The 15,902-nt window shown below is 37.0% G+C and overlaps 1 protein-coding gene across 4 annotated transcripts in view; it reads right to left on the reverse strand.

Moving 5' to 3' along the window:
• The window catches only part of HGL1 (heteroglycan glucosidase 1), a 276,953-nt gene that overhangs the window by 174,414 nt on the left and 86,637 nt on the right, over window positions 1-15,902 (reverse strand). For all 4 annotated transcript variants that reach the window (XM_089459848.1, XM_089459847.1, XM_089459849.1 and 1 more), the window contains exons 6-11: window positions 14,954-15,036; window positions 14,561-14,656; window positions 13,810-13,978; window positions 13,514-13,656; window positions 13,262-13,348; window positions 12,944-13,129 (exon numbers count right to left, since the gene is read on the reverse strand). In XM_089459848.1, coding sequence (XP_089315974.1) covers window positions 12,944-13,129; window positions 13,262-13,348; window positions 13,514-13,656; window positions 13,810-13,978; window positions 14,561-14,656; window positions 14,954-15,036 — 764 coding nt within the window. The remainder of the gene's footprint in view (window positions 1-12,943; window positions 13,130-13,261; window positions 13,349-13,513; window positions 13,657-13,809; window positions 13,979-14,560; window positions 14,657-14,953; window positions 15,037-15,902) is intronic.

A 15,902-nucleotide genomic window follows, 5' to 3' on the forward strand; every position in this document is an offset into this window, starting at 1 on the left:
ATTGTATTTTCTCCTGAAGAAGTAATAAAATGGCTCAACAGTTCTCTATTTCCAGTGTTTCCGTGGGTGCTTAATGTATATTTCGTTTTTCTGATTGCTGGATTATTCACATGCCTTGTATATCACTTACATTCCTGTTTAGGGACATTCCATCCAAGACCGAAGACCAAGACTACCACAAAGACCCAAGTGGACACTCATTTAAATATCCTCCAACCAAGTCAAATTCAACAAAAGTCAACCTTGGTCACCTTGTCAAATTTGGTCAAAACATAGAATTTCAGACCTGCAATTCGAACTTATAGTTTCACAAAGTTGCCACAGTACCTTCACACATGTGAATAGAAACAAGCCAAAAACACCTAAATTCTCTCTCCTTTGACTTCGCTATCTTTCTTCTTCTATTTGGCACAGAAATCGAAGTGTGTGATGAGTGAATGAATGAGGTCGAAGTGTCTTCTATTTATAGCTATTCAAGAGGTTGAATAGATGCCTCTTCTAGCCCGACTTGTCCAGGCAGAGCCGACTTGTTCTTGTGGATGATAAATTAACTCGGACTCTTTTTGACTCCAGATAAAATAATTTTCTTTTTCTTACAAGGAGTCCAAATAGGACTTTGACTCAAATACATTTCTTTGACTCATAATAAATTTTCTTTTGACTCAATAAACCCTAAAAGCATGAAGAACATGCTTAGACTAGAGATAAAAATAATAATAGTGAATATAATGAATGAAAATAATAAATACATAAATAATACATTTGAGTTACATTATGAAGACTGACACTAGTTACATTTTCAACACTCCCTCTTAACCAGGGAGGTATTCATAACAACATAACAGGATACTCTCAAATTGAAATATTCTCATAAGAAGGGATTTGGATTGATAAGCATCATCAAAACATCATAACCAGCATTGTCGAATAGAAAGGCCTTGACTAACAAGCTCTATCTCTCCACTAGATTAGAGCACAATGATTGGAGGCATAAATTAGGACACCACCCCCGCCTCTCAAGGCACATACCCAACCTGGATGTTCACCAATTATATCCTTACAAGACTATTCTTATCTTGGATATCACCCATCCTCAAAGAATATCGGTCCTCGGGACTATTTTTATCTTGGATCCAAATCCTCAAAGAATATTGATCCGAAATGCTTATACAATCCACCATTCTCCCTACCAGTGCCTTCACTAGGCTTATGGTTGTTAGTCATGGCCATATTACATGACACAAGGAGAATATGGTGTCCACCCTCACCCCCTCTCAACTAGGGAGGAAATATCCACAAGCCATAGCTTGTCTCTAAAATACTCAAGCTTCATGTTAGGAAGAGACTTTGTCAATATATCAGCTACATGTTCGTCAGTGGAGATGTATTGTAGCTTCACGGCCCTATCCTGCACTAGGCATAGAATGTAGTGGCGCTTGATATTGATGTGCTTCATCCTAGCATGGAAGACTAGGTACTCTATTAACCTTATGCAGCTTTGGTTGTCATAGCATATGATGGTAGAGTCCAAAGGCCCTTCAAACAAATCTGCAAGAAACATCTGGAGCCAAACTACTTCTCAACCAACTTCAATGGTTGCTATATATTCGGCTTCAGCACTACTCAAGGCAACTGTCTTGCTTTCTACTCATCCATGAAATCATATAGGATCCCAAATAAAAACATCCACATGTAGTACTCTTTCCATCTACATCATTGCCTACCCAATCTGAATCTGTGTAACCCAATAACTAAATCTCATTACCTGCAACATATCTCAGACAATGATGTATGGTCCTGTTGCCACACAATCTAGCAGGGGTCCTAGAAGGGGTACCTAAAGGACAACTACTAGACCAAATGAAAACAATGGAACAAAGACGCGTTGTCACCTCAATTAGTGTCCCTTGCTCTTTACAAACTTTCACTGATGGGAGGAGCCCTAGTATGAGGGAAATCGCTATATAATGATAGAATCAAGGACTAGGTATGATGTGGTTTCCAAGGCCCATTCAAAGGAGAGGTTCATATAAAGGCTCAATGCTTCAAGAGAAGCAAAAAGGCTCTCCAAGAAAGACCTATGAGGAGACTTAAACCGATGGCTTATGATATTCAATGATGACAAGAAGACCTAAAGTCAAGGCTCCAAAGACAATAGGGACCTTTCAAGAAGCTTTGTAAGATGGTTATATCCCTTTACAAAGCTTTCTCTATTCTTGAGAAGGACCTAGAGGGGGACCACATGAGACCTAGGGTTCATGTATTATCATGGGGGAAAACTCTACAAAGTGCTCTCTAGGTCAAGGTGGGATGAGAGAAAGGGGTTGAATGATTAATTCTACTGAATACTATGTGCAAAAAGCCTCAAGAAAGCAAACACACCTAAACATTCAAGATGAGTTTCCAACATTAGAGCTACGACTTCTAATTTCTTGCAAATGGACCATGGAAATTTCATAAAACCTCGAGGAGCCCTAGGGGAGACACTAGTGTGGTACTTTATCCAAGTGGATTTGAAAAATTCCTCCCCTATAGGAATTCACAAAAAGCTCAATCAAGGCCATCTAGGTTGGAGGCCGAAATTTTGGGAGGAGAAAAACAGGGAAAAGGGGGTGATCACCAAATTGGCTTGAATCGGTGCCTTATCCTTGGGCTATGGGGTCTGTGATTTGAAATTTGACAAAAATTGTCTACAATGAGGCTAAAAAGTGATGCCCTAGCAAGCACTCTTTAACATTTACCCACCCAAAACCAATGGACTTTCATGGAAGAAAAACAGGTTTTACTCCACTAAGAACATTCATCTACTTGTTATCAATGAGTAACATGCACAAATTTGCAATCTAACAATCCTTTACAATGATATTCAATAAATTAAGCCACAAAAGAAAGAGCTAGTTACAAAATTTCCACACATTAGACAGTTTTCATGCAAAAATCTTCAACAATATTACTTACAATACAACAAGAGATATATACAATCCAAGATCAAGTAGATGGCTCCAAGGGAGAATGAAATTTCAGCTCCAAAAATATCGAAATGCATCAAAAGATCTCCAATAGACAACCAAGAGAAAAGTGTGAAATTCACAAGAAGAGATATCCAAGTAGTGATGATGATACAAATGAATGAGGATTAGCTCTAGTTATATGAGCCTCTAAATCGAATCAGCCTAAAAATGCCCCTAATAATATTTTAATGTGCAAAATAACAACAACTTTGGTGACAAGCCCACCAAATAGCTCAAATGTGTACGATAAGCCATCCAAATGAAACTGAAATGGTAAAATAATGGTGCAAAGGACCGCTAGAGGGCCTAATTAAGTCCTCAAGTGCCATGATGAAGAAGAGGCCTCCACAAATGATGGGTGGCCCCCTTGGTCTCCAAGCAAAACATCATTTGGTGCTCCTAAGTGGCTCTAGGGCACAAGCAATGGTCTCATGGGTCTCCTGGTGGATCAAAATCAAGTCGATGCCCCATAAATCAGGGCTAGAAGATGACACATGCCCTCCCATGTCTCCGTAGGAAAAATATAACCTCCTCTGGCCTTGGATCAATGGTCGAATGTTGGATGCAATGTGTAGTCGACTAGGCAATGTGGTCCAAGTGCATCATCATCTATGAATAACTTGCGCACAAGCAAGAAAGTAGTGGTGTTGAAGAAGCCCATGGCGTGGCAACCAATGTTCTGCATGGATGGAGGCCCATGGCTCTCAACGCACACCCTACAAATGCCAATGTGATCCTCTGGAGGGCTTGGACCCCATATAAGGAGGCCAAGTCCAAGATGAAAACCCACCTTCAATCTTGTATAAGATCCAATGTGTTTCGTCACCTTCCAGTACAATGATTCATTAGTCCAATTGAGTAAATAAGCTTGCTAATCAAGGGCACAAGTGGACACTTCATAGTGGATTTCCCTTTCAATTTTGGCTTTGAACATGTACTGGTGTTACCTCACTCGGCAAGAGAGGTTAATGAAGGACACTATTAGGTGGTTTCAACCTCTAAGGGAATGACAAGTCCATGGAACACCCTACAAGTGGCAAGTGTCATATGTTATAAATGATGATGGAATGGAGTGGGGATACAGGGATGACTCCAAGCCACATGCCATGGTACAAGGGTTGTTATGATGAAGGAGGCCCATACCTTGGGTATATGAATGTAGGAGGGATCAATCGTGGCACATGAGTTACCTCGGCCTTTATTTCTCCACCCTTCTTCATTTACATTTTTCCTTTTATTGATTTTTCTTCATTCTACTACTCGAGGCTCAAGAGGATGAGTGCATGAAGCGTGAGATATAGCAATGATTACCCCCTTAAAGTGGGGCAGTTCATCGCCCACTAGGGGTTGGGATATTCATGGATTCCTTAACGTTGCAAGGGGCACTCATAGGAGCCCTAGGAACCAAGGTAATGGCCATAATGATAAGGGATAGAGCTCATGTTTTGGCTTTTGCCCACATGCCAAATTTTATTGCCCCGACCATCTTTCACATTTTGTGGTACATTTCCTTTTGTATGTGGCCATTTATGTTTTTATCTTTCTTTTTAGCTGCATCAACCTCAAGGGCATCGTTTCAAGCTCAACCCAGGGTGTTGTTTAAGAATGTAACTAGGTTCGGTCTTCATAATTGTATTTGAGTCACAATGAAATGTATTTATCAAAAGAAAGAAAAGGGAATTTTTATTATTATTATTACGACTTGTTAAAGCATGGGTTTCATGCTTGGGTCGACATGTTTTAAGTCAAAGTCCCCATTGAGGACTTCTAGGTTTTGTCTTGAGTCATTAGAGTCATTGTCCATTTAAAGAGACCCTTCTTGGGCTTTCGAATCGTGTAAAAAAAAATTATTAGAGTAAAATAAGCCATTTGTCACCTCCACACCAAGTTGGCCCTTACCTAATCAAGTCGGCCTACATGAGGGTAATTCGACCTCTAGAAAAGGGTATATATACAAGCAGTCCAATTCATTTGGAGGATATCTCTGACACAAGTTCGATATCCAAGAGGAGGCAGAAAAAGTGTGAAATTCCAAGAGAAAGAGGAGATTTGCTGGAGAAAGAAAATCGAAGTTTCTGGGTTGTCTCTCTCTCTCACATGTGTGGATTTACAGTACTATTTGATGGAAGGTCAAAGTTACTGATGTTGAGAAATCCAAAAGGGTGGCAAGTTAATTGATTTTTCTTATTATGACATTATCTTGTGATATTTCATTCTTAGTTTTCTTCTTTCTATTTATCTTATTCTTATCATCAAGACAAATGCCAATTAATGAACAGAAGAGGACACGAGATGTAGGCACGCAGCGAGGGAAAAAGCCCTATGTAGGGAAAACCCAGTCAAGTAATTCTTCCTTCAGTAGATTCAAAACAAGATTGAGATGACCAAGACTCTCACAACCTAGACCAAAGACTACCTCCATCCATCAAGTCAACCTTGTCATGTTATACTTCAGTTTTGTGGCAGTCCAATCATACTTCATTCCTGTAGCAGTCAACCTTCTTCATACTTCGGTCCTGAGATCCTAATTATACTTTGGGGCAGCTTTCTTATATTTCAATCCTGTGATATCTTTCCTTACTTCTGTCATACTTCAATCAATCTTGTATCATAATTTGATCCATCTGTAATATGATAGAAAAATATTTGCAGTGGCATAGACATAACTCAGCCCTTCATTTCTATGGTGGCAATATAAAAGTAACTCGGTCCTTTAGTCCTGCGGTAGGAGCATGGATATGACTCGATCCTTTATTTTGGTCATGCAATATTCCTTGGTCCTGTAATGTTAGCCCAATTCTCTTGTCTTGTAGTCATATAGTTATCTTATACGAATTATCTTCCCAACAATTGCATCGAACTTCATCTCTGAGATCTCTGAACTTATGTCTCTGGAATTTCTATGAAGTTGCATCTCTGTTGAGCGAAGGTTACACACATATATATAGTAGTTTCTCACTGAAATAAGACGACATGAGTCTATTTGGTGACGCCAACTTGTTGACAATTAATTTGAAGGTCGACTTGCAAGGAGACTTGATGGAGGAGTCTTTTGACCAAACAAAATTGATTTTTGACTTAAATAAAAATCCTAAAGCCTACAATGGAGGCTTGACCTATGATAATTGACCCAAGCATGAAACCCATGCTTTAACAAGTCAATTTAATTAATAAAAAAAATATTTTGCTTTCTTTTGACAAATATATTTCATTTTTGACTCATGTACAATTATGAAGACCGAACCTAGTTACATTCTTCAACACTCCCTCTTAACTAGGGAGGTATTCATACTTATACATATCTATAGAGATACATGGAAAATCTCAAAACACATGATCTACGAAGAGTTTAGGCACCACAAAGCCAGGGACTAAATTTCTGACTGGGGCAACCTATCCAAGGTCCTTCAACAATTTAGGCACTCACGGTGCCACGGATTAGATTCCTGACCAGGGAAATCAGTCCGGGTGGGACTAAGATGGACTAAATCTTTCAGCCTATCTAGGTACCATCAGGCAGGCTCTATGACCAATGCCACCCTCCCTACTTCGAGATCCAGACATCAACACAAAGTGTCGATCAAATGTCCTCCCAGGCAATGTGTATCACACACAAAGCCTCAACACTCTCGATTATTCCAATCAGTAGCAAATCCTCCCTGATCAAACAAATCGGTAACACCAAATCTCTCCCAATCAAACTGATCAATAACAACAAGCATGTAAAACATGTTATCAAAATTTCCGAGAGATTTACCTGTACAAACACAACCCCAATCAGTGACAATCTTTTCAAATGTACATAAGTAAACACAAACCTCTGGGGTCTTTCAGACATCTTGATGTTGCTTCTCACTTTATCACAGTAGGACTTAGAGACTTTCAAACGAATCTTGACACAAGATTCCTTAACTATATGGCTTTCTTTCCTACTTCACATGTAGCAACATATTCTACAACCAGATCATGTTTTCCTTCTTTCAGCAGCAACTCAAAAATACATTCTCCAGTTTCATTTTTCAAGGTAACTATCATGACTATGATATGCCCTCCCTCTTAACTAGGGAGATTTCTTCTATCCAGGCTCCCTCTTAACTTAGGGAGATCAACTTTCTTTTATGACATTGGAGAATCTTTCATGGCTTCCATCCTTCTTATCAGAGTCATCTTGACCATCATCATTCACATATCATGCTCATCATGTGACATAAACATCTTCACCATCTTGAAGGTGATGTACCTACACAACTTAGATAGCAAGTATAACCAATTCTATAGAAGCATGAAGTTAACCACATCAAAATCATACAATAATGGAAGCATTAGACTTTACAAACATGATCAGCAAGAGACTTTATTTCAATACTTCAACTCCTTGCCCAGCTTTTGTTACAATCCTTAAATCACATCAACAGCGCAATCAAGATATCAATTTCATTATATCTAGGGTGTTAATATCTCCTTCAGAGATATAACAAATTCTTTCACATAGAAAACCCTAGAAATAATTCAAACAAGTATAACAATGCATCTAACAACTTTCAGAATTCATATGTTAGACTTCCCACTAGGATTTCATACAAACCCTAGATTTCATACATGAGTTTCAACAATTAAAACCAATCACAACTCAATCAACAATATGACTAGGTTCTACTAGGGTTTGTTGTAAACCCTATATTTTCATTTTCTAATCCTCAATAATCACAATACAGTATTAGGTTTCATCAACCTTTCATAAATCCCAAATTGTCACATTTGAAACAATATCCTCATATACTTGAGAACTTCTACTAAGGTTCAACTACAAAACCCTAGAATTCACAAACAGTATCATCCTAGAATATCAGACTTCGACTAGGGAAAACCCTAGGATTTATCACCATCATCAATTAGGTCAACGCATGCATATCTAAAATATCATCATTATGTATAAGCATATGTTAGGCAAACCAAATGACACAAACACATTAAAGTTTGACGTATAACAAGCTTGATCAGACAAACAAACATATGCCTAGGGATCCATTCCTAGGTCATAAGGATCTTGCTCATAAACCTTACCAAGCCCTAAAGATCTGGGGTTTCAACAGCAAACCCTAATTTATCAATACTTCAAAGATTTGGTATTTCAAACATCACCATTCAACTCTAACAAGTTAGGGTTTACGCAACCATAACAAAACCCCAAACATGAAAACATCAAAAGAATAGTATTTATCAATAACCCTAAGCATATTAGGGTTTTCACATATTATCATTGGCATACCCTTAAGTTAGTGTTTTCCAGAGAACCCTTTTAGGGTTCCACAAGAATAATCAAAGATATGAGGGTAGATTTATCTAATGATGAATCACCCAATCAAGATTCTTCATGATTCAAGAGAGCTAGACACAACGATGTTAGTAATGTAACGCAAATTTCAAAAGATGATGTACTTTTTATATTAAGAGAATTTTATAAAGTGTATAGTCTAAGACATACCTGGAGATGTTCCTTGACAAACCTTGTAAGGATTCCTTGAAGTGTTCTCTTTGTATTAAGCCATGATCTTTTATACCTATAATAAATACTTTCAAGTAAAACATGTGATACCAAGAACATGATTTTAATTTTTCAATCTAGATTTTCTAACAATGGAGGATGGAATCCTTTGTATATAAGAATCAAATTATCTTTTCTTCCAATCAATACTAAGATTTCACTTGACATCCTAGATTACTTATAAACCCTAGAAGATAAGGATTAGGGTTATTGTGTGTCATCTAGGGATTACATTTTGTATCCTAGACTAACTATGGACAAGAATTATATGGACCATCTAAGATTGGATATATTGAAAAATCTAAAAGCTCATTTAAATGAATATATGTACCTTGTGTTTACATACCTTTGATTTGATAGCCCATTAGACTTATTGCATATGCATCTTGTTAAGTAAGGAACAGTGACAATACTTACTTGATTTATTTGAGCTGGTTCCTTGTGTTGGTCACAGAGAGAATAGGCTTGGACTATCAATTCAGATCCTCAAAGAGTAAGGCTTGTATTTCTTCTCCACAGGTCAGACTTCAGATCCCTTTCACAGTCCTCAAATGTATGCTTTAGATCTCAGATTAAGCTCACAATAGTGCTTAGAATTTTGGACCAGACTTGGATCACCTCATAGAAGTAATTTGGACTTCAAATTGCTGCTTAAGTGTAGGAGGACTGCTACTATTCTTGTAGCATGTTGGTGATAATGAATATCATTGTGATGATACCCTTCCGTTGAATACTACTGTGATTTGAATTGTTTGCAAAATGGTAGATCATTTGGGATTGCTTATTTTACCTGTGATTTACTTCAATATGACACCTTCATATTAGACCAGTTTATCTTTCTTGTTCAGCCCTTAAATGATGAACTCCTGCCTGTAGTGAAGGTTCCTTCAAATTATATATCTTAACTAAGGAGGCTTTAGACCTTTGTTCATCTTGGATGCTTCGATCTACTCTTGACAATGAATTCGATCTCAGATAGTGACTTTGCTCCAATTCCAAAACCTTCTTGCCAATAAGGTGATTTTCAAACTTCTTTCACCATAGCTCTGATATCATGTTGAGAAATCCACTAGGTTGGCAAGTTAATTGATTTCTCTTATTATAACATTATCTTGTGATGTTTTGTTATTAGTTTTCTTCTTTCTATTTATCTTATTCTTATCATCAAGACTAATGCCAATCAATGAACAGAAGAGCACCACCCACCAAAAAAATAAATAAATAAATTAGAAAACAAAAAACCCTGCAACAAAAATAAAACATAATTTTCATCTATTTAATGATACCACCCTACGTCTATCTTAAAAGGCTTACCCTGATGGACTTGCAACCACTTTCACTACCACGGGATATGACCATTGGTATTGAATCGTCAATGGAAATTAAGTCAAGATGCCAAGCATACCTATGCAAAGAATGTAGAGGATCTAGCTTCAGATAATTATGTACCTTGGATTTATTGTAGATTGTAGTATGATCGTTTTTGGACTCCTGAAATAATTTAGGGCCTCAAGGTTTAAGTATTTTGATTCAGATATGTATTGCAGTCGATACTATTTACTACATGCACATGCGATATACATGAGAAAACTTTACATATCTGGTGTCCAATGGTTTGGGTTTATATTGATATACATAATTATGTAATTTTTATCAAAATTTGCATATCGTATTTTTTGTTCCGCCGATTTTTTCCCAGTTCTGGTCTGACTTGTGATTTTGGGGTCAACCAGTCTGGTTCCAATTCCAGTTCTGATAATTATGACGCGGATAGTAAACATATGAAGCCAATATGTTGAATGCACAATATTATCTAATAAATTTTGAATCAGTTAAATTAGGTTTTGACTCGTATAAATTTTGAAACAAACTAATTTTTTGTTAGATAACCCTATTTCAACATCAGCGGCTTCTTAAATTTCATCCCTACAGGATGGTTTACTTACCTGTCAAACTGTCACTAACATGCCAAAAGAATCAATAAAAAAATTATTTCATTAAATCAAATGTGATGTATCTTCATTTTGGTTTCAAAACTCAAGGCTATTATCAATTCCTTCTACGAAATCCTACTTTCATGAATTATATTTGTTGCAAATTTCCTTTCACTGGGACACAAGTTAGCCATATAAAGCTGCAAGATTCTGCAAAGAAATTTTTCTGTACAAAATGGCATGTTCAACATGATTTCATTGAGAGAAAATTTGTTTTGGGTAATAATTTCACTACAGAGCACAAGTCTGGAAAACAATTTCACCAAGAAAACATGGAGTTTTGCGAGAGCTTTCAAGGACAATTTTGCTACAGATAATGAAAATTTACATAAAACTTTTTTTCATTGAAAAGCATGTCTTCTTACTCCCTGAAAATGCATGGCTCATTTTTCATTCTTCAGAGTAATGACTAGTCACTTTTTTCTACCTTAGCAAGACTCCCAAAGTCAACAAACAATATATGCAGTATATGGAGTACCATTGTAGAAAGTAGAAAATCAATCACAGTTGCAGGTGATGAGCAGTGACCTGGAATACACACTGATGCAATCATAGCCAGAGTATGCTTGCATTAATCTCTCATGCCTGAATCAAGTCGAGGAAAGTCTTGTACGACGAAAGAGCCCCACAGTTAAGGTTGAGTGTGATCAGATGAAGGGTGCTAACATGAATGAGGAGTGCTAGCATGGATGAGGGTTAGAATTCACGTATGACCCCATTCACATGATAAATCAAGGTGTTTCTACATTTTGGAGGAGCTTCTACATATTTGGAGGTGCATTACACATTTGAAGAGGTCTTTTGGGGTAAAGAAACATTGCTTAAGGTATGTTTCACATCTTTGGAGGCATATTCGCCTTTGAGGTCCTCTTGAGTTGAAGACACATCATTCAAGGCATTTTCTACATATTTGGAGGAGAGCTCCTTGCATCAGGAGATGCCATCTGGCATTATTGATATGGACAAACTCCCAAATGAAGGACAAATGCATGCCCTAACAAAGATCTTTTGCTTGTGGAAATTACAGGCGGACTTGAGACCTCATCGAAGGACCCAAACCTTTTAATGATATTTTATGAAGGGTTAAATCAATCTAATGGAGGAAAAGGTCTTTCTTAATAATGTTTTAATGAAAAGTTGTTGGAAGGGAAATCTATATAAGGAGATCCATTCTCATTTGCCAATGGTTTGAGTTCAAGGAGAAAAACTTACCCTGAAGGTCAAGTTGAATATATTTCCAGGTATGTAGAGGAAGCCTAAAGGCCATGTGACAAGTTGTGGTTTTCTATATATGGATCATAGACAGAGAAAGGGCATGTGACAAGTTGTGGTTTTCTATATATGGATCATAGGGAGAGAAAGGGCATGTGATAAGTTGTGGTTTCCATCTATCTTCTTTTTCTATGGATCATAACATAGTTGGCTGACTACTTCCTCTCCCTTGATTCTGATCTTGATCAGATCCAACAAGTTTGTTGCAACTGTTATCTCCTTTTGTTCAAGGCTCATTTTGAAGGGTTGTTTTTGTCCATGGGACACAGTGAAAGCTGAGATCTATGATCCTCCTTGCCATTGATGTAAGCAGAAATTTAATAGAAGGAATTTGTTGCTTTCCATTCTATTTCTGAGGGCTGTTTGTGTTCATCTTTTATGTGATGGTTACACGGTACATTAGCTGAAAACTACATGGTTATAATGTGCATCATTCAAGGGCTTTCATTTAAGCTTTGCATATGAATGAGATTCATCTAAATTAGTAGAAATGTATAATTGACAGCCTAGCTGATTTTTTTCCCTTCCATCTTCAAACCATCTTGTTATCACTGCCCTAAGTGCCCTTACTCCATTCCCTAAGGATAGGCACTCATCTTTGTGAATTCCACTACCATAAAACCGCACTCTTGTAATCCAACTTTGGATATACTGTTAAAGGACAGGTTACATATTTTAATCAAAAGGACTCCCCACTTCAGCCAAAGAACAGCTGGCCTAAAGTGAGAGGAAACATTGTGAAGTGACAATGGGCAACTTTCCTAAATACCCCTAGGATTGCACTCCACTTAGAGACTTGAAAATCATTAAGCGCAGGTTTTGGAGGCAACATGTCAACAATTCTGTTTGAAGTCCACCTGCTACATTGGATCATAACCATCGAATTTTGTACTGAATAACTTCAACCTTTATCTTAAACTCAATGACATTGACTATTTTCCAGATAGCCATTTGTCACAGATTATCAATGTTATATATCAGAAACATTTGTAAAGGCATTTTCCTTGTCCATTCTTCCCGTCACAAAAATAGGCAGCATAAAACAATACAAATTTCATATACCAGCTATGAAATAAACAATAATTTGCAATTTGCTTGCAAATACCAAACCCAAAACATACCAGATTAAGGGCCATGGGAATACTATTATGTAGGTGCTCCCAAGTTGAAAGATTATCTCCTGTCCATGTTGCAGCATACCTTTGACTGCCTATATATCCAGCCCTAGTTAGAACGAAGGGTCGTTTTTGGGGATTTGCTAACAACATTCCTTCGTATGTGGACCTTGCCATCAACATTCCATAAACCTGTCAAAACTGACCAAAATCAGAATTAAGGAAAAATCACAGGAACACTAATGGGTGAAGCCTGCTTTAGGCCATGCAAACTGAATATTATCAGTGATTTTGCAAGAAACATTAGCAGATGGTATATATTACATTGTGATAATGAGAATGCTTCTGGCATCCACCCAGTTCTTCATCGCCTGTATGAATATTACTCTCAGGCATAGTTTTTGTCACAGTCTGCACAGCATGACACCTCCCAAAGTGAATAGGCAAGTTCTATCCTCAGTCTCCAACCTCCTCTAGCATTATACTTGTCTTACGGAAATATATCAATCTAAAATTTTGAGTTGTTATCAGATATAACATAGTGTAATCTACTTTAAAACAATTGCTCCATGCTACCTTGAAGACAGCCGGTTCATTCATATCATTCCATATACCATCAACACCATTTGAAACAAAATCAGAAATCAATTTCAACCACCATGCTCGAGTTTTTCTTTGGGTAAAATCAGGGAAAACACACTCTCCTGGCCAGACCTCTCCTGCCAATGACATCCAGAACATCAGAGTTTAAATCAATAGATAACCAGGATATATAGATTACAAACAGTGTAAAATGAGCATACCACCTTACTAACAATAAAACAGACTCCAGTTCATAAACACTTCCTCCTACAAATAGTAGAGAAACTCACCCACGTAAGGTTTTCCCTGTGTCTGCTGGACCCATACATCATTTGAGCACCCACTATCATAGACAAAATATCCCTCCTCCTTTTTAATGCCAGGATCAATCATCCAAATGGCTTTAAAACCTTTACTATGAAGGTCATTTGCCAAATATTGAGGATCAGGAAATCGCTCCTAGAAATTAAAAGTCAAAACATTTATATTACTTCATGGTAAAATTCTTTGTAAAAATGCAGGCACTATGAGCACAAAATCCTATTCATGGAAAATGAGCTAGTACACACTCTACAAAAGGTTAAAATTAAGGACAGTTCAACCAACAAGGATTGGATAAATTCCAACATAACAATGGAATGATTATAGCAAAGAAACATATCATACGCATTCTTTATTTTACAAAGAAACCACCCATAAGATTCAATCTTTTGACAAACAAGATCTCATCAACCAGCATGGTTCTTCATGTGAATGAAACACACGGATGGCTGGTATCTCAACAGCAATTCTTATGGTGCAGCATGAGAAATTTATTAAATGCAAAAGAAAGTGTGATTTCTGCTGGAAAAATAGAATTCTAAAATCATTTGTAAAAGATCTGAAAACAATACCGAAATAACTGCTATTGGAAAGGGGAGCACCTTATTTTAAAAATCAGTGTTTAGTTTTCATTGAGAAGGGTTCCTAGAACTAATTCATTATTCAAGACAAAAAAAAGAAAGAAAAAATTTTGACACCAACTTCAATAAAGCCACATACTGGATCAAATGTGAAACAACGAAAGCCGTGCATGTAATCTATGTCCATCCATATGACATCACAAGGCAGCTGTTTTTCCCGGAAACTTTTTGCCACCTGGATATTCGGAGAAGATAACAGTTTCAGATATCAGAAATAAAAAATTCTCACTGTGAATGGAGACAAGAAAATGAGTTTTATCCTTCATACCCTCAACATTTCATGTACCATAAAAATGAATGCCTAACACTTGAGAGGCCCAAGCAGAACCAAAAGTCACAGGTTGTGAACAGCTCCCCCTACTTAAACTATATTTTTTAATTCTGATATATAAGAAATAAGCCAAAAGAGGTACTGCAACCCAAACCGTGTGAAAATAAAATACTAGTGAAACAATATTGGTTAAAAACACACCTCAAGAACCCTAGCATCTGTGTCATAGCTCCAGCGGCATTGGTGATAGCCGAGTGACCATTTTGGTGGCATGAATACAGTTCCTATTAGAGTACAAAGATAATTAATTTCAGAATTAAACTTAACTACAAGCGCTTAAGATTGTACTCAGAGTATAAACCAAAGAAAATAATTGTTTCAGATAAAGGATGTAAACTGAAAAATAAATATAAACTTCTCATCTACCTTTTCATTACAAACACAAGAAAGGCTATTACTATTGACCTGACAGCATCCATGACCATAAAAGAAACTCAACACCTGAATGTATCATAACAATTTTAATAAAACCTTTGTGACTTTATTACATTAACTTTAGATTTGTTGTGTGTAGAGACAGTGTTTTAAAAATCGGTCCGAGTTGACTGCAACTTGGTCAACCTTGTAGGTTGAAGCAACACTTAGCTGGTCTAAGAGACCAAGTTGCCCCATAAATGGCACCACTAGAGGAGATTCAATGGATTAGATTGAAATTGCAAAATTAGTTTGTGAAATTTGAAGAAAACGAGGCTATGCAAAAGGATATGTTTGTAGCATGTTTTTGGGGCACTTCGAGGGCATTTAGAGCCTCATTAAGTATGTATTTTGTTGCTGACATCTATTGCACTCAGTGCTATTTTGATATATTCACCCTTACATGGTATATACATGAATAGACTTTGCATATTTTGCCTCTAACGGTTTGGAATCTTTAAAATATATTTTTTCCATTAAAATTTAAATATATTATGTATTTTTTAGTAAACCGAGTCTTATTGAAATCAGATCAGTCCAAGGTTGACCCTCAATTGATCCCAAGACCTGGTCCGAGTTTTAAAACATTGATAAAAGGTATATGTTGGTTACTAAAAATAGGGTGTCGTACATGCTCGAAACAAATAAAGGTAAGTGCTTGATTCCGTAAATTTTT

This window comes from Pinus tabuliformis, chromosome 7, assembly GCF_031772625.1.
Source record: "Pinus tabuliformis cultivar Carrire ecotype Pingquan chromosome 7, CPIR1, whole genome shotgun sequence".
In the NCBI taxonomy this organism is placed as follows: Eukaryota; Viridiplantae; Streptophyta; class Pinopsida; order Pinales; family Pinaceae; genus Pinus; species Pinus tabuliformis.